Genomic DNA, 19,109 nt, shown 5'->3' with positions numbered 1-19,109 from the left:
TATGGGTTTGCATCTAGAGATTTTTGACCCCATAACTTCAACAAGTGAATTTCCAGTTTGCTAAAAATTGCATTTTATTGAAGCCTTAATGCTTGGAAGTGGTATAAAGTGATCTATCTTCTAACCTCCCCAACCCTAGCTCTTGGATCTAGAAGCATTTAGGCACTTTTGAGTGGGCTTAAAGGGAAATTTTAATGTTGTTTCCTGCAATTATTGGCAGAATTTGCAGATTTGCAGTCACAAGACAGCTAGCTAATTTGCACAGCAACCCCTCTAACCAAGGATGTAATCATAGAAATAATTGTGTATTTGTTTAATACATCTTCCAACCACTCTATTTGATTAATCACGGAAATAAGTGTGTATTTTGAGTGCCTTTGCTTGTTGCTTTAGTACACTTTGCTGCATTATTTTTCACAATAGGCTAACAGGGAAGCAATATAAAATCCTCAAATCCAGCCATTAAACCCCATTGAAAGGCACTGTTCTTGTGTTGGTTGGTTGAGGTTTTCTAAGGGAAGTATCCCACAGCCATTTCGGAGAAAGTTGGTCTTAAAAAGTGGGGACTTGGGCTGCGGTGGCACTGGACCCTTGTCCTGTGTGTACTGGTTCCGCAGGTTGCAAGGAACTTCAACCACTCTGCTAAAAGGAGCAGTAACAAAACTCTAACATAAAAACATAATTTAGATGTTTTATAATATGTGCAAACCTTGTCTTGTTCTGCAACCTCTCAGATAGGTAGTGTTGCTACATTCTTAGCAATGGTGCCAAACTTATAGAGTAATAATTTCAACAATCTTAAAAGGACATACAAAATATCTTTAATTTGAAATAGTAAGCAGTTTTAGGTATATTAGAATTTCAAATATGAATATGTTTGCAATATATGCAATACAAGTGCAGTAACAAAACTCTAACATAATAACATAATTTAGATGTTTTATAATATGTGCAAAGCTTGCTATGTTCTGCAACCTCTCAAATAGGTAGTGTTGCTACATTCTAAGCAATAGTGCCAACTTATAAAGTAATAATTTCAACAATCTTAAAAGGACATACAAAATATCTTCAATTTGAAATAGTAAGCAGTTTTAGGTATATTATAATTTCAAATATGAATATGTCCGCAAAATATGCAATACAAGACAGTTTTCAGCCTATTGAATTTTCCTTAGGCCCCAGATCTGGTCTGAAGCTAATCACGTGCACAAACACATTAAGAGCCCTCGAATAGCAAGCACTTTGCACAGCGTAATTCTTAGCGGTGAAATCAATTAAGTACACAGAGATTTGAGCCCAAAGCTCGATTATTTTATTAGTCCATCAATAAATGAATCATGGGGCTCCTGTACCAGGGATCATCGACCTCGATCACTAGTAGAGCTAGTATACATAGTATACAAATTAGGACTTGTGACATGCTCCTTCAAATCTACAATCCACCCAATAAGAAGACAAGAGCAAAACATAGCATACTTGTTGGAGAAACCCTTATCCTTTAGCCTTTTCAGTCCTCATTTGCTTGACACCTGGCAGGTCCTTTACCACTTTTGACCAGACAGAAATACCTCCTTATACCCATCTATCCACCAACTGCTCACAGAGTATTTGCTCCTCCAAATGCACTGTATACTCAACCTCAAAACACTCATCTACTCACGGAGATCTTGATCCATTAAGATCATTGTATGATTAGCCCCAAATTACTTCAGCACTCACAGCCACTAAGTCCTTCTACATGACTGTACATTAGCCCTCGAAAACTCATTCACAATTTCATTTGTGAATAGTCTTCATAGACAATGCTCAGCAACCCTTTCTCTCCTTCGAACAACAACCTAATTTAACCATCGTTGACCTTTCTTGGTTGTGAAGTATATTTACTAGCTCCTACAGACCCTGAGGCTTATCTGACCTCTAAAACTAGGTATGCGGCCACCTTAGAAACCCTTTTCTTCTGCAGCCAAGCAATAGAAACCTCCTCTTACCTGCATTAACCACCAAAATATCTCAGTTGATCTCCACAAGGGCTCGACTACTACTTAATACACCTCAGCCATACCTGTGTAACACTTGAGGGTTAACGCCACTTGTTCTAGGGTTTCGGCCCTCCTTCACCATTGCAGAACAGACCCTAGTTAAGTGCAAACATGCCCTTCTCTCTGGACAGACAACACAGATATTTTCGTCCTTTTATTCCAGCACACAGAGATGCAAGGAACACTCGGCTAGGGACAGACTTAGGCCCCCTTCCTCTTACACAGAAACCCTCTGTCAAACACAGAATTTAGCCTCTTCAATGCAATGTGAAAAAAGTCGAAGTCCGGATTAAATCGGCAACGGTCCAAAAGTTGAAAAACTCGTTAAAGTCGGGAGTTTTTTTAAAAAGTCGGCAAAATTAAAAAAACACAAAAATATTCATTTATTTTTATTTTTTTAACATCTAGAGTATCCACAGTCCATTAGTGCTTGTAGTCTGCAACATCAGATCTGCAATCTAACCAATGAGAAATAAACAAGAACAAACATATAGCTTATTTGTTGAAGTAGCCCATCTAGATCAACCCTTTTTGCATTTTTTTGTCCTTGACACCTGGCAGGTCCTTTGCCTCATTTGCCATCAATTGCTCATTGAGTATTTATGCTCCAAAATACACAATATACTCGGCCCTAACCAGATCTACTTCTCAAGTGGATTTGACCACCAAATCACTGTACAATCAGCATCAAAGTATATCATCAACTCACAATGGTTTGGCCCTTCCAAGACACTGAATACTAGTTGTCCAATACCCTTATTGTTCATCCTCCTCACAGCAAATTTGCCTCGTCAAATTCATTGTATAACAGCGCTAACAGTAGTGGCAACTCATAGTAATTTTGCCTATCAAATCACTATATGATAGCCCTTAAACACCACTGTCATATCCCACATTCAACAGAGATGGTAGACTTTTTCGGTCGACTCCCAATAAAATTGGGCATATAAGGAATAAATCGCGATTTTTTCGTTTCTGAAAAATTCTGCAAAAAATCAGAGAATTAAATCGTTTTGTTGAAAAAATCGCAATTTTAGGACTTAATCCCGATTTTTTGCAGACTTTTTCCACGCTGCTTCAATGTGTCCTCTTCAGGTTGTGGCTCCTCCTCTAGGCTTGGCGTTCCTCTTGAGATGAGTTGCTATGGGTGTTAGCTCTGCCCTCGTCCCCTCTTCAAAATATTGTTCACAACAGCTAAGGTACTTGGCCTTCCTTCAGCAGCTTGGACGTATCTGTTTCTTGGCCTAGATCAGGCCCTAAACAAACTCAACTAGATCTCAGCTCTCCAAACTCTCGGTCCTCTCACTGATCTTTGACTGGCCTCATAGAACAGGAGTCGCGGCCTTCTCCAAGGATAAACTCTGCCCTCCTAGCCCTCCTAGGGCACTCTTAGAATAAGAGAGGTCATGTCTTTCATGCACACAATGAACCTCGTCCTAGGCTCCTCCTCTATTTATCCTTTTCCCTTGGGTCACTTAGGAAACCTCCAGACTTAGGGTTTGAGCCTCTCAACCCTTTCAAATAAATAATTCTTTTCTTTTAGGTCATAAACCTACATCTTGGGTCCAAAACCCCACTTTTGGGTAAATTGCCCAACCAACCACTTTTGGTGGGTATCCTTCTCAGAAATGCCTTCCGAGCAACCCAAAATTCTAACACAACCTCCTAGTTACGAAGCAGCAGTTCTTAAAAACTGACCATGAACTCCCATCAGATATCAAGTGAAACAAAATGTAGAGCATGATCACATAGCTATATAGCTATATATCCCCAGCGTTAAGGAATATGGACTCTTATTGTCTGGTAAGACTAAGCTTCACATGACTCCCTTTAGCATGTATAGTTTTCCATTTTTCCATAGTATCCACATAATACAGATGCTTAGCAAAGAATAAACATTGATCTTATTTAAATATTATTAAGGATAAATTTCCAAAAGTAAATATGAACAAAAAAAATGAACCTTGTACCTGTAAACCAGCTGAATCATAAATTACTCCATCTGGAGCATATGTTGTCCCAGTGACTGTATATTCTGCTGAGACAGGACCATGATGAACAGAACGAATTACAGAAATCTGAAAAACAAGAAAATATAACCAAGTTTTCAATCAATAGTTTAACAATGTAATATAAGATGCATTTGCTTCCACACAATAAAAAGATCAACCAGTGTCTATTTTGCAAATTGAAATACATTATACACCAGCTCAGTGACAAGGAAATCTCAGTAAGACACCATACAGAAACAAGGAAATCCATTCTGGCACAGCTATTTAACAAACTCTGCAAGCTCGTATTATGCATTTAAGTTACATATACTTGATGTATATAGATGCAATTCCTCATTTCATCTAGAGACAAAAAAACAGAGCACTAACCACAAAGGTATCATGATAACAGTATGTCATTTCAGCAATCTAACTCAAAAGACTTGTACAATCAACATGAAGTATTACATCCATGAAAATCCATAAGTGGCTTTTTGCATCCATTTTTTGCTTTTCTTTCTGACTTGAACAAAACACCTAAATAAAAGCAGGTACAGGAATATATCCTTGGAATTCTGTTCATGTAATCAATATGATCACAAGAACTGGTAACAGAATTACAAGGCTGCTAGGTCAATCTTAAATTATTAGAACAGGATTTGTTTACTTGTTTATCAAATGCTTGATTGGAATTTCATCTCTTCAAATTCATGGCCTATTAAGCATTCTGCTTTAAAATTGCATTGTCAGACATTCTTAGTTGACAACAATATTACAGTTAAATATTGTATTGGTTACTCCTTTCTAGAATAAATATGACTCGTGGACAAAAAATATGGATAAAGCTTTTAACTGCCACACCTTGAATCTCATGCTTGTAGGAATCGTATCCTGCGGTATTAGGACGTTCATCATGACTGTTGCTTTACTTAAAGGCAGTATTTCTTATATCAAAAGCATCATTCCTGTGAGACATGTCACTTGTATCAAATAAAATTATTAACCTAGAGGCTAGAAGAGAAGCGCACACTTTGTTGGAAATATGGTAGCCATTGTCGGCATTTTCATGTGAAGAAAAAGAAATTTTAAATTTATATTTTTTGCCTCCTAAATACATCAAGTCGGCCTCCTTTTGTAACAAGTCAGTTGGGCCTCTTTAAAGGCGCCCATTCGACCCCATTTGAAGTATATATATAGACAGAACATCTCTCTCATTTGGATCATCGACTTTCTCAAGATCTCTGTTCCAGCATGGAAGAAAGGATGAAGGGGGCCGAAATCAGAAGGAGAAGAAGGGCTTGGCATTTAATCTTGATTACTGGTTTGGTTATTCTCTCGATGATTGTTTATTCTGATGTATTGATGGACAATTGAACTCTCTCTTGCATAAGGAAAGATTGCAGTTTTTGCCATGGCCTCAGGGCTAATTTTTGTGTCTCTTGTCTCATTGTTTCATGGTTATTGTCTACTGCTCTTTTATGTTTAATGGTTGAATTTTTCTTCTGTATAACTGCTTAATGATATTGAATGAATGCTCTATGGAAGTAGCACTAACTGATCGCTGGAAGTGGTTATCATTGAAGAAAAATTATTTCTAGCTTGTGATCTAAAAATTTCAACATACTTGACTTCATGAAATTTACTAAGCTTACCATTGCTCAATAGAATGAACGCATGTTAGAATATCATCCAAGATGTGTCGAGAAATTGCAACTGGAAGGAAAAGATCAACAGAAAGACTAGCATTGGTAATAGTATGCTTACATCAATAATGCCGCAGACAACTAAAAGTCAAGGTGGGTAATCTAATTACAAATATCATAACTAGCATTGCCACTTATATCTCTATTCAAATGCACACAGCCTCTACAGACAACACTCATAACATCAAGGTCTGAAATAGTTAGGGCATCCCCCACCCAAACAAAAACACTTGGTTATTAAGTAACTTTCCAGGGTCTCAAAAGACTTAAATCCCATAATGTACAACAATGAAGAGTAGATGCCAGTATGGCATTCAAGATGTTTGACACTGGTAATAGTATGCTTAGATACATAAGGTTGTAGAAAACTAAAAGTCAAGTTGGGTAATCTAGTTACAAAAATCAGAACTAGCATTGGATGCACTCACTTAAGATCCCTTTGAGACAACTCCAGATCAGCTCCCATTGGCTCCAGATAGAGGCAGACCACCATATACCATGATCTGATAGGATATACCACGTGTGCCACCTTTAAGAACCAAAGACGGAGATGCACGTCATTTTTCAGTGTCCCCTATGCTATGAGATCAAAGGACACTATCACTGCCTCTTTAGGGACTTGGGAGGCTCCTTCTCTACTTTCCTCTGATACCAAGAACAGAGATGCTTAGCCCTCTTCATCAGGGAGATTCTTAGCCACAGATCTCAGCTCTTGCACACCATGTCCCGCCCTAGGAAGACCAAAACAATTACCTCATACTTCTTGTTGATCCATCAGATTGGAGTATGAAGCAGAAACTTCTTGATAGCAGATTTATTTATATAAATATTTTATTAAAAGATGAAATCACAAATGATCCTGTTTACAATGGGGTTTCCTGGCTTATATACTGCCATGGGCACCCTTTGGGAAAGGGCATGATCTTATGATCGTGCCCTTTCGTCTAATTAAACCTAAAATTAACTAATTGTTTACATAACATTGCCTTCCTCTCAAAAGAATGCTTTGTCCTCAAAGCATATGTAACGACGGATGTTGCTGACAAAATGCTTCATTCTCCCAAGAAGCGCCTTCTTTGGTTAAGTTCTTCCACTTGATCAGATATTCCAAGATGATCAAGGTCCCACACTTTAAAAGGTCATGGATTAATCTCTCAATTTCCGTTTTTTGGAGATGTGGATATCGGTATGGCTTGATGTTGACAGGGTCTGACCCTGCCTTGACTTCTATTGTATGCTCAATTTCCTTATTAGGCAGCATCTTCATAGGTAGGTCTTGAAAAAAAAATTTATGCTTCTGAATCAGATCTTGCATCTTTGGTGACTCTTCCCTGGTCATATTTGTAGATAACATTTCTAATTGGTGACATTGTACTGCATAAGCAGGTGCTCCTTTTCGACTCAACTTCATCATCTGAGATGATGATACAACTTGATTTTCTGGTGCTTAGAATCCATGTAGTTTGTACTTCTGACCTCCCCATTTGAATTTTATAAATTGTACTTGATGGTTGGCGGCATAAATACGTAAAATTCGTAGCCATTGGATACCTAAGACTACATCTACTCTTCCTAACGGTACTGTGAAAAACAGAGACTCTAAACTGAAGTCTTGAATCTGCAAATTGACCTTATGGCATTTCCCCACCTTTTCAATCTTCTTACCATTAGCCACCATCACTTTCATGTTTGGTAAGGGAAATGAAAAAATATTGAGTCTCTTTGCCATGGTTGCATCTAAAAAATTGTGTGTGCTACCAAAGTTGATGAGAACCACCACGTTGTTCTTCTTTATGTGTCCTTTTAATTTTAAAGTCTGAGGTTGTGATATACCTGTCATAGCTGATAATGACACTTGTGGAATACTTTCGTCATCTAATTCTGGTGAGAATTCTAGGGCATCTTCTGTTTCCTATATGTCATAATCTTCACTGTTTGAATCATTGGTTGCTTCACAATTATATAGGTTCTTTGGTTCTTTTCCTTTAATACATCTATGTTTGGGGTCCCACTTCTCACCACAGCATTTACATTTACCCTCTTTTATCCTTTGCATTTCCACATTAAATTTTTCATCTTCACGACGATGTGGTGGAACATATCTTGTATTATTTGAGTCCAAATACTGGGGTATCCTTCGTCTTGCATATGCTTTTTCCGCTTTTGACCAAAATATTGGTTCGAATTTCTTTTCCGTTGTTTTCGCTTTTCGTCTTGCTACTTCTATTGATGTAATGTCATGCATCTCAAGTTCTGCTTGTAAATGGGTTTTGAGTCCCGAGATGTATGACTGAATTAGACGAGATTCTGATAACCCAGGTACTTGTGTTACTAAGGTCTCCCATTCTTGAGTGTATTCATCCACACTTCCTTTTTGTCGTAATTTGATGAGTTTTGAAAAGAACTCTTCTTCCTTTACATCTTAGAATCTTTTAAAGAATGCATCTTTAAATTTTCTCCAGCTAATGACATGTGTTTTCTTTTTCCACCACATATACCAGTTATATGCTTCTCCTTCCATTTTCATGGATGCATGTCTGAGCTTTTCATCATCGTCATTGATGTCATATATCTCAAAGTATTCTTTTGCTTTATTTATCTATGAAACATTGTTTTTTTCGTTTCCGTCGAATTTAAGCATCTCGACTTTTGCCCTTCGCTGATATGTCGCCAATGGTTGAGCGGAAAAGCGGTGTTGATTGGTAAAGGTATCCCAGAGTTGCTTGTTTGTAAGAGTTGCGTTACTCACTTCTTGGTGTGGTGTCGCTGATTTTTTTGGGGATTCAACTTTTTCATGAGAGTCTGTTGACTTTGTTAAATCTGATGAGATGTGTTCTTGATTCTCTTCATTTTCTTTTAGTAGTTGTTCGGGTGTACAATTCATCTTTTTACATAGAAGTTTCAGCATTGTTAAGGCATCTCTGATGTTTACTTCTGTTTGGACATGTTGATTTTCCATCTTTATTTCTATTCGATTTGTCGTATCGTGAAGATTTTTGATTTCGTCAGCTTGCTCCCCAAGCTTGATCTGGAATTCATTTAATCTTTTACTGACCTCATCGTGGTTGTTATTTATCTTATGCTCCAAGTCCAACAATTTCTTTTGGAAATCCGCCATTGTCATTGTCGACATTGAGCAGGTCTAGGGGGGCGTGTATTTATCTGCCAGTGTAATTTTTTTATTTTTTTTATTAATTATATGACATAAGTTTTTTTTGGGTTTTAATTAATTAAAGAATTAATTAATTAAATTCACGTTATATATATAATTTGTTGATATAAATATATCTATATATATATATATATATATATATATATATATATATATATATATATATATATATATATTTCTAATCCGAACAGTAACGTTGATTGATGGTAACTTTTGACCGATCAAAAAAATTAATTTAGCGAATATCACCGCAGATGTGGGTGGCCAAAGATGAAGGTTTGGACTGAACCTGTCACGCCCCTACACCTGCGGTAGTCTTTCAACCGCTTATAGCGAGGTGCGGCACCACCGAACGCTTTCTTTTCACCAATACTCACCTTCGTGGACTACGCCTAATTCACTTGTCCTTACTTAGTTTGTTTTTCACAACCAAGTAAAATGCAATTATCCTTTATACTTAATGAAGCCCATACTCATTCATTATCATCATGCAATTAACCAAGAACATCAACAATTGCAAACAAGTATAAAGGGGAGGGGCAACTCCCGAACAAGTCTGCCCAACAATATATTATAATCAGTATTTCTTCAATAATACAATCATCAAGTATACTTGGCAAAACTCCAAGTCTATACTTAGAATATTTTACAATCAAGGCATAGAACAGCCTTTACAATACTTGTGCCAACTTCACACGGTAGGAGGGTGCTCACCCGAGACACCTAGAACTCCACCTTAAGTTCTGCACAAAACCGTCCTTCAGGATTCACCCAACACATGGCACTTCTTGCCAACCTTCAACTAAGACAACCTGCGCAACCTCCAAGTCTAATGCGCATGAGATGTGCGCATTACCTTTACCAAACTGCGCACTTCCTCTTCCTTATGCGAAGGCCTTGTGAGCGAATGCTTGTTTGGAATGAGCTTCATGCTCATATACTTATATGCATCATACGTATGTGTTAAGGGGGTGTGCAGCCCCATGGCCGACCCCACAACTATGCACATACGCCCACACATGTCTCCATTACATAAGTCGGCCTTGCCATCGTGCAAGGCTTCTCCAAGCCAAGGTATAAACTCCTTGCCTCCACGCATTTTTCACTAAGTGTCGCGCGCTCCTTGTGTATCGTCGCACTTAGCTCTTGTGTTCGTCGCTTTTCCTCCGCACTTTGGTTATGTCGCGCCCACCCGTCGCACTTCGCACGCCCATCGCACATCGCACGCCCGTCGCACATCGCACACCCATCGCATATCGCACGCCCAACTGCACCGCGGATACGAAGGCCTTACAGAACCAGCCGCGGATGAGAACAGCACGGAGGGATGCGGACGCAGTCAGTCGTGTGCAGAAACGTGACTACACTGGTCGGCATGTGGACAGAGAGATAGCATGTAGACAGCGTAAAACTGGTGGTAAGAGGGCCGAACGGCACAATTTCAATGGAAACGGCGGAATCGTGGGTTTAGAATAGGCAATAGGCAACAGAAGTGGTGTGTGAGTTGTGCAAAGACTACAGGAAGGATGGCGGCAGAGATAGCAGCGTGGAGGGAACACGGAGGACAGCGAGGGATGATACTCTTCTGTGCAGTGTCTTGCTAGAGAACCGAACAGGCTCCAATACCAGATGAAGTAGAAACTTCTTGATAACAAATTTATTTATATAAATATTTTATTAAAAGATGAAATTACAGATGATCCTCTTACAATGGGGTTTCCTAGCTTATATACTGCCATGGGCACCCTTTGGGAAAGGGCATGATCTTATGATCGTGCCCTTTCATCTAACTAAACCTAAAATTAAATAATAAACCTAAAATTAACTAATTTTTTACATAACAGAGTAACAAACAACATGGAGATTTCCAAAGCACGCTAGATAGCAGGATGGTGAGATCCCAGGTTTCTGTATAGCCTTCCCCTCTGGGAGACCAGTGACCACCCAATATTATTGAGACTATTTTGGAGGTGTCACTCCATACATCAGGTCACATGTCCTTAGAGCATGAGATAAATCATCTCTAGACAGATCCAGAGTAGAGCATGCACCGCCCATCATAATACCTCCCAAATCCAGAGGAGTAACCAAAGGTCAATTCAGAGTTTCCTTCTTTCAACGTTCAATGTTAGCAGTATCCCTCACCCATACATTCGCCGCACCATGCCTCCCCACCCCACCTCCCCCCTCCCCGTGAATTGTGCATCTAAGCTCCTCAATGGTTCCAAATGACTCTGACAATGAGCTGGTGCCTAGTTCGCCACCCTCACCCTTGGCCATCAAACACAAGAGACTTGACATCATCAGCCCCATCATCCAATCTCTCTCTCCCTCTCTCTCTCTTGACAAGTTCTTGGGTTGGGTTGTCCACCTTTCCAACCTTGGACAAACTCACTTATTGTCTTGCATCATTGTAGCTTTGTCACAGTTTTATACATATATTATGATGTTATACTTATGTAGCTTTCTTTCTTTGTATCATTTTCGGCATTTTCTAGGAGTTGCACTTGCGCTCCCACATTGTATTCATACAGGTTGTACTCTTTAATGCCATTGGGCTACTTTTGTGGTCATTTGTACGACATTAATAAATTATCTTATCTTATATATACAAATGCACACTACCTCTACAGACTCCAATCATAATATTAAGGTCCAAAATATTTATAAACACTTTGTTATTATGTAACTTTCCAAGGGATCAAAAGACTTAAATCCCATAATGTATAACACTGAAGAGTAGATGCCAGCTTTTCCTGCATATATAAATGAAAAAACAGAATGCACCCCACTTCAATATTTGTAACAGGAGATAAGATAAGATAAGATAATTTTAATAAGATAAGATAATTTTATTAATGTCCAACAAATGACCATAATACGCCAATGGGATTGTCGGTTACAATGATTATATCATGCCAAGCCGGTGGACCAAACGGTCCCCTTTAACATTTCAGTTTAAAGAGTCGAAAATACATCTATAATCTAAGTAAATGTAAATGTAGGAGCTAGAAGCTCTCGGCTTCAGAACTAAGCTCTGGATGAAGTGGAGAAGGAGAAGGAGAGAAAAAGTCTCCTATCCAGTTCCTACTCCTAACATCTGAGGTCGAGAGAAGAAAACTGAGAAAATATTGTCAAAGTTTGTTGTCCTGTGTGCATGCTGGGTTGTCGTTGTTATCGCCTGGAGGTTCTAGGGCGCCTCCCAGGGGTGGATCCAATCCTGGAGCATTGGTGCAGTCCAGTGAGTTGGCTCCCCCGGGACCTCACCGATCTGGTTTCAATGTTTGTGGGACGATCAATGGTTCTTTTGGCGCCCCGCGCTGATGTTAGCACCCTAAAGAAGTCTGTGATCTTCTGCGTGGTGTTCGATCTGGTGAGGGGCTGAAGAAAACGGGCCCGAAATATGAAGGCCTCCTGGAGATAGAGTGCAAGGCATCTCGAATCAACATATCTGAGGAAGCTGGACAAAGTCTGAGAAAATCTGAAGAGACAATGGAAATGTCCTCGGATCTCATAGTCAGCAAGGCATCTGAAGATGAAGTGTGTCTCTGTCTCTATCTCATGTAAGTGGTAGAGCCTATGTTGCACGAAACTTCTAGGAACCCAACGTTTCGGGACGTACCCGTACCCGAAACTCCGAAACTCAGCGGAAACTTGACCGAAACTCGACCATTATGTAATCATCTATGAGAGTTAATATAGACTTGGTTTTCCTTCTAAATTGTCATCTATGGGTCTTATTACCTTTCTTCTTGCAAGATAATGTGTTATTCACTTATTTCGAAGTTTCCATTTTTGGGAGGTGACGTTTCTAAACGTACCCGTTTCAGAAACTCTGAAACGTTTCGGTGTTTCGTGCAACTTAGGGCAGAGCTGACAAATCCTATCTACCCTATCGATGTGGTGATCTATCTCCACTCGGAGTCTGTGAGACCCAACTCTTAGCTGCCCGAGGGGGATTCTAAGGGCATGCATCCAATGCTGGAGCATGTATAGGGGTCCGATGATGAGCCCATCCCTAATCTCCAGGCAATGCTCCACGTAGAAGGCCATTTTTGGACGCAACCCATTGGGAGAATTGGTCCATGTAGTCTGAATGTATCTTCTGTATATATCCTCAATGATTTTGTTCAGCTCTTGTTGATTGGGAAGGAGGTGGCCTAGAGCATTCAGAGAGTACTGAAAGGGAGGGAGGTGGTCAATCTGGATTCCTGAAGCCTTCAGAAGCTCTGTCACATCGGTGTACCAACATTTGGATCGGCTTGTCTACATACGGGTGATGTTCTCCGAGGAGCAATAGGCTAAATATGGGTATCTATCTTGACCCTTCCTCGTGTCTACCAGGCCCCGGATCCTGTGCAAGAGCGACACTAATCTGAAAATCACCTCTAGGCAGAAAGGTTGAGCCCCAAACTCTGCTAGAATGATGTGATGAGGAACCGTCTGCTTGCACCTAATGAAACGACGCAAAAGGAGGGTCTGAACCCGCTCCACTGAAGCCCAATCTGACTCTAGGAGAGAGGGACCCCAAATCTCTGAGCCGTAAAGTACTGTGGGGCGAATCAAAGTGTTCATGATGCTCATCTTGGACGAAATGTCCTGGAAATGATGTCGGAAACATTGCCTCTCCAGAAGGGCTAGGGAGCCATACCCTTTGTTGATCTGAGGCTGAAGGGCTAGCCGCAGGCTGAAGCGAGGCCCTGAAAACTGAACTCCCAAATAAGTATAGGTGCTGACGATATCGATCTCTTCTCCTTTAAATAGGAAGTGGAAGTTCGAGGTTTTCTTGACTCCATTAAAAATAATCACTTTGGTTTTACCCAAGTTCACAGTTAGATGCCTCCGGTCACAAAATGCTACGAGAGCATCTAGCTGTCTCTGAAGGCCTTCTTGGGAGGAGGCAATAAGGGCAATATCATCTGCAAAGAGGAGGATGGAAATCAGGACCTGGTGAAGAAGACACCCATCTGTCTCCTGGATACGTTCCCAGAGGAAAGACTCAAGCTCATCGATATAGATCCCAGATAAAGTAGGAGAAAGGGGACATCCTTGCTTGACTCCAATGGTGCTTCGAATGAAATCCGACATTCCTTCGACTATGCGGAGACAGCCAAGGACGGCCTCATAGAGGCACATGATAGCTGTCAGGAGAGTCGAGGAGATGCCAATCTCGCTTAGTCTCTGGAAAATATCTTCCCTCGGGACTGAGTCAAATGCCTTCTGGAAGTCTACAAAACAACAGTACACTTTAGAGGATCGATGCCTAGCCTCCTCGATCACCGCACGGAGAGTAAGGATGTGGTCGATCGTCTGGTGGTCTGGGCGGAATCCTGCCTGGCCCTTGGCCCTGAGTTGTCTCTACTCAAGGAACTGAGAGAGTGTCTTGTGGAGTGTTGTAGCATACAGTTTGGAGAATGTGTGCCCAACCATGATTGTCCTGTAGTTGTTGGGGTCGGAAGTAGGTCCTGACTTGTGGATCAGGTAGATAATGTGGTGAGACCAACTGTCTGGAAATCCATCCCGAACCACCTGGTTGAAAAGGTCCACCAAATATCCTACTAGGGGACAAAGTCCATGCTTGAAGAATTCTGCCTGGAAGCCATCTTCATCTGTTGCCCTATTGCTATTCATTGTCCATATTGCCTCTCTGATATCTTTGTCAGTGAAAAGTTGGCAGGAGGTGGGGGGGAAGTAACCTAAATCAGAGGCTGCCCAGGAATGTCATATAGCTGGGAGGTGTGAGAGAACATCAAGGCAGGATCAAGGTCCACAGGGGTAGGTGAGCGCCGGGAAAGGATGGTTCCCCAGAACTCTTTAGGGGAGCGAAGGAGGAGAGTGGAAAGAGCCTATCTTCTATGGGCAATGAAAAGGCACTTCTTGCGGCGAAGGAGGCGACGATAGGCTGAATAGAGGTTAGGGTATGTAGGTAAGGAGTTCCAGAATGCGTATCGAAGGTCCTGATGCATAGACTTGCACTCTTGGTCATACCATTTGTTCATCAAGCAATTTCCCGATTTGTGGGAGGTGGTGGCGGTACGGGTGGGAATGGGGGAAGGATTGGAGCGTAGCTTCCCAGATTGCATATGAAAGACACTGATATTTGTCCTTGGCGGAGCTGAGAGAGGTGAACTGGGACTTCAAAGGGAGTGTCCTTCTGAGGATAGAGGGGAAGAGCTCAGGGTCTCCTTCCTCAAATCGAAAGGTGATCCAGGGAGGGTTGGGGGGAAGAGTAGGAGATGGATTTGGAAGGTCAAACTGCAAAGAGAGTGAGAGGAGTGCATGATCTGTGAGAGGGATGGGGGTGATCAAGAAGTTTTTGATGTAGGGGAGGAGATCTGGATTTGCAATAGCGTAGTCAACCACACTAGCCCCGCCTCCAAATGGTTTGCAGGTAAAGAAGTGTGAGGAAGGGAAACACGGTAGGCCATTTAGAATTACCAGCTCGTGTGTTATATACCTAGGGGGGATAATATGGGGTACAAAGGGAGGTACCCAAGGTAATAATGTAATAATTATTTATGTTATGCAGTAAACTTCTTAACAACTAGTATCAGAGCTATAACAAGTGGTATCAGAGCACTTTCTTGGGTAAAAGTGGAGAATTTTTTTATTTTTTTTGTAGGATTTCTGGGGCGGCGAGCTTGCAGATCAGATATGTACGTTTTGAGGCAAAATATGCAAAATCTAATTGCATATCTAGATTCCTTGTGAAAAAATACTCGATTTCAAAAAAAAAAAATCAGCCGAATCGGAGTCCAGATGAAGGAGAACACTCCACAAGCCATATGTCTGTTCATACAATAGTCCTTGACAATATTCCTTGACATCTCTCCATGTGGAGTCTCTAGCCTCTATATAGGCCTCATACATACAATACAATGGGTCATTACCATGGTTCCCTCATACCATCAAACTAATACCATGGTTCCCTCATACCATCAAACTAATACCATGGTCCCATTACATTATTACTAACTACTTGTGGTCCCTTACATGATATGGGTTAACCACCTTATTTATTACTATGGCCCATCCCATTATTACATTATTACCTTGGGTACCTCCCTTTGTACCCCATATTATCCCCCTAGGTATATAACATCATGAGATTCTCCCAACTGAAGCAGATATTTCCCATAGGTTGTGGTAGGTCCCAAATGGTCCTCGGAGGTCTGGTGCATGCTGATCGTGGTCAGGTCAATCCCCCGAGTGCAGAATATATCCTCTGTCAGGTCGTGTATAGGAGTCTGGAGATCATTGGTCTGGGCATTGAAGTCCCCTATGAAAATGACGTCCCCTACTGCCGAAAACCTGGAGATGTCAAAGTACATGTCTATATAAGGGTCCCCATCTGAGCTATCATGAATAACGTAGGGAGATGAGATAGGTGGGAAGTAGCAAACTGTGACATAAATGTCTCTCGGAGGTGATGTTCTGGCTCTAATCTGAATCCACATGAATCTTGCATACTCATCGGTCGCTACCACTGATACTCTGCTCTTGAGGCTATCACGGATGAGGCAAGCAACACCCCCTGATCCCTAACGCCTCCTGAACTCTATGTCTCTTGTCTGCAAACTGCGGTCCACTAGTAACCTGTAATGTCAGGGAGAGGTCGGACTGGGCTCGCATGAGTCTCAGTAACCAGGAGGATGTCTGCTAAGCTAAGAGCTTCATAGAGTAGGCTTGGTGAAACCAGAAGGAGCTATTTCCATTCTAGCAGTGAAGCGAGAGCTCCATGCCCCGCCTCCTCTCCGTTCGGGCCCGTCATTTGGAGCTACCAAAGCAGGATGTCCATCCTGGGGGGAAGTTGTCCCGAATAACTGCCCGAAGGTTTCTAATCACTGCCCATTTCCCTGCCTGTCTTGCTACTGCAACCTGTTCCCTAGCCTGTTTTAATTCGGCTACTTGAGCTCTTGTGAGGTCTTCATCCAAGAACATTTTATTCGGAAGAGAGAATAGCTTCCGCTTGGCTCAAAGTACCCGAAGTCTATCTGAAGAGCCACGGAATCTGAGGAAAAGGGTAGAGTCCTACCCTATCCAGGCTTTGCCCAAGATTATGTCTGGTATGTCAAGAGTGTCGCATAGAAACATGTTCCCTAGTTCCATTGGGTCCGCTGAAGGGGGAGGTGTAGGGAGTCCTCTTACCTTAAGATTCAATTCTCTTGCTCGTCGGGTTCTCTCATCCACAAGCTTTGCCTGTGCTACTTCCTCCACCGCTATGAGCGGAGGGGCTTTCTCCTTTCCTCTGACCACCTGTGCCCATGTGCTGATATGCGACTCTATTTCCTATTTAAAAGACATTTGTTGGGATCTAATTTCCTCTTGTTTGTCTTTAAGATCCCTGATTTCCGCCTATAAACTCTCATCAGAATTCTGCCTCGCACTATGCCCTCAGTATTCTTGCATTGCTTTTCTGATAGATGCGTTCTCTCCCTCTACCAAGAGAACTTTGTTTGACAAGGTGTTGATGTCGGCTCGTAGCCCGCGATTTTCCGCCTCCAGTTGTTCCATTCTCCTCATAATTTGTTTAATTTGTGATGTCCAGAAAGAAAAATCAGTTTCCAATGCAATATCGGTGGGACTATAAACATCGTTGCCCTTGTTGTGGCACTGTTGCACGTACTTCAGTGGACCTTTGTTGTTGAAATCTATGGGTTGTGGTGTTTCGGCTTCCTCGGGGTCCTTGTTGTGTTGCTGCTCTGTCATGGGGAGCTGTTGATTTTCGAGCTTCCAATGTGGCGGCGACGGTAGCAGCGTTACGCTGCTGTGTGCGGAGTTTCACAACTCAGCAGTGTGGTTGCACAATTTAGCTTCGTGTCTGACGCAGCTGCGTGGAAGACACACGGGAGCTTGGACAGGCGTCACAGGAGCTACGGGGGCTGGACGTAGCTACAGGAGCCAGGACAAGGGGTCACAGGAGGTTATGCGGGGGCTACAGGAATGGACGGGGCTACGGGAGCCGGGAAATGGGTAACGGGAGAACCACGGGAGTGCTAGGAGGTCTACAGGAAGAGACGCGGGAAGAACTGCATCGGGGAGCGTCTGCGAGGTCATGGGGAGAGGTTGCGAGGTCACGGGGAGGGGCTGTGAGGGAGAGCTCTGCGAGGAGAGAGCTCCGCAAGGTCACGGGAGAAAGGCGGGGAGGGCCTGCAGGTGGCTGCGTGCTGCGTGTTGCGTGCTGCGGGGAGGAGCTGCGGGCTGCGAGAAGGGTCACAGGAGGTTACGCGGGGGTCACGAGAATGGATGGGGAGCATCTGTGAGGTCACGGGGAGAGGTTGCGAGGTCACGGGGAGAGGTTGCAAGGTCACGGGGAGGTGTTGCGAGGTCACAGGGAGGTGCTGCGAGGGACATAGTTTTTAAAACCGTTTTGAAAAACCGATAACCGGTCAAACCGGCTAGTTAGCTAGCTGGCCGGTCCGAACCGGCCAAAAAACCCAGTTGGAAGGCCCCCTTCGCCCAGTTTTTGCCCTAACCGGTGAAAAACCGGCCGGTTCTGTCCTAAACCAGCCGGTTTTAGGCATGTTGTTCAAACGAAACAGTTTTAACTTACAATACATCTCTGCTATACAAACCCTAAGCAAAAATCTTCTTTGATCAATAGCACACAATCTAACAAAACATTCTTGGAGCTCTGGGCATCAACAACATATTATCAGCATCCTATTCAACATCATACTCAGCAGATCAACAATTTATGAGTCAACAATAGTATACTGCAGCAATGAACAAATCAACCAGCAAGTACTTTACAGCCTCGGAAATACTTCTCCAAGTTAATCCATATGATGTCTCTGTCAACAGGTAGCAGCAGACTTCAAATTATAATTATTTCCTTAGAGGTTCACCATTCAATACACCAAGCATTATACAATAGCAAGGGCCAAGAAAGACTATAGAAGATCTATAGCAACCTTTGTAACATTGAGAGTCTTTTATAACAGCCTTGATCTCATTCCAAACATCATGCAATAGTAAAAACAAACATAGTGTAGCTTCTAAATATCAATTATGAGCATACAACAGCATAATCAGACAGTATACCTAATGCAAACCTCTGTTTCCGCTTCAGGAACAATGACTTAACTGATCTTAGCTTCAAAATGCAGATATGACATACAAGTTTTGGACCTTAGAGCGATTTCACCTTACCCAGTACCAGATTGCAGACCATTGTATCAGTGTGAATCGACTTCATCAGTCA

The 19,109-nt window shown here is 42.0% G+C and overlaps 1 protein-coding gene across 2 annotated transcripts in view; it reads right to left on the bottom strand.

The window, feature by feature from the left end:
- Positions 1–19,109, bottom strand: part of ECA3 (endoplasmic reticulum-type calcium-transporting ATPase 3) — a 447,643-nt gene that overhangs the window by 250,349 nt on the left and 178,185 nt on the right. For both annotated transcript variants that reach the window (XM_089449126.1, XM_089449125.1), the window contains exon 16: positions 4,010–4,117. In XM_089449126.1, coding sequence (XP_089305252.1) covers positions 4,010–4,117 — 108 coding nt within the window. The remainder of the gene's footprint in view (positions 1–4,009; positions 4,118–19,109) is intronic.

The sequence above is a fragment of the Pinus tabuliformis genome, chromosome X (assembly GCF_031772625.1).
Source record: "Pinus tabuliformis cultivar Carrire ecotype Pingquan chromosome X, CPIR1, whole genome shotgun sequence".
NCBI classification, from domain to species: domain Eukaryota; kingdom Viridiplantae; phylum Streptophyta; class Pinopsida; order Pinales; family Pinaceae; genus Pinus; species Pinus tabuliformis.
This window is presented reverse-complemented; position numbering and strand designations above follow the sequence as displayed.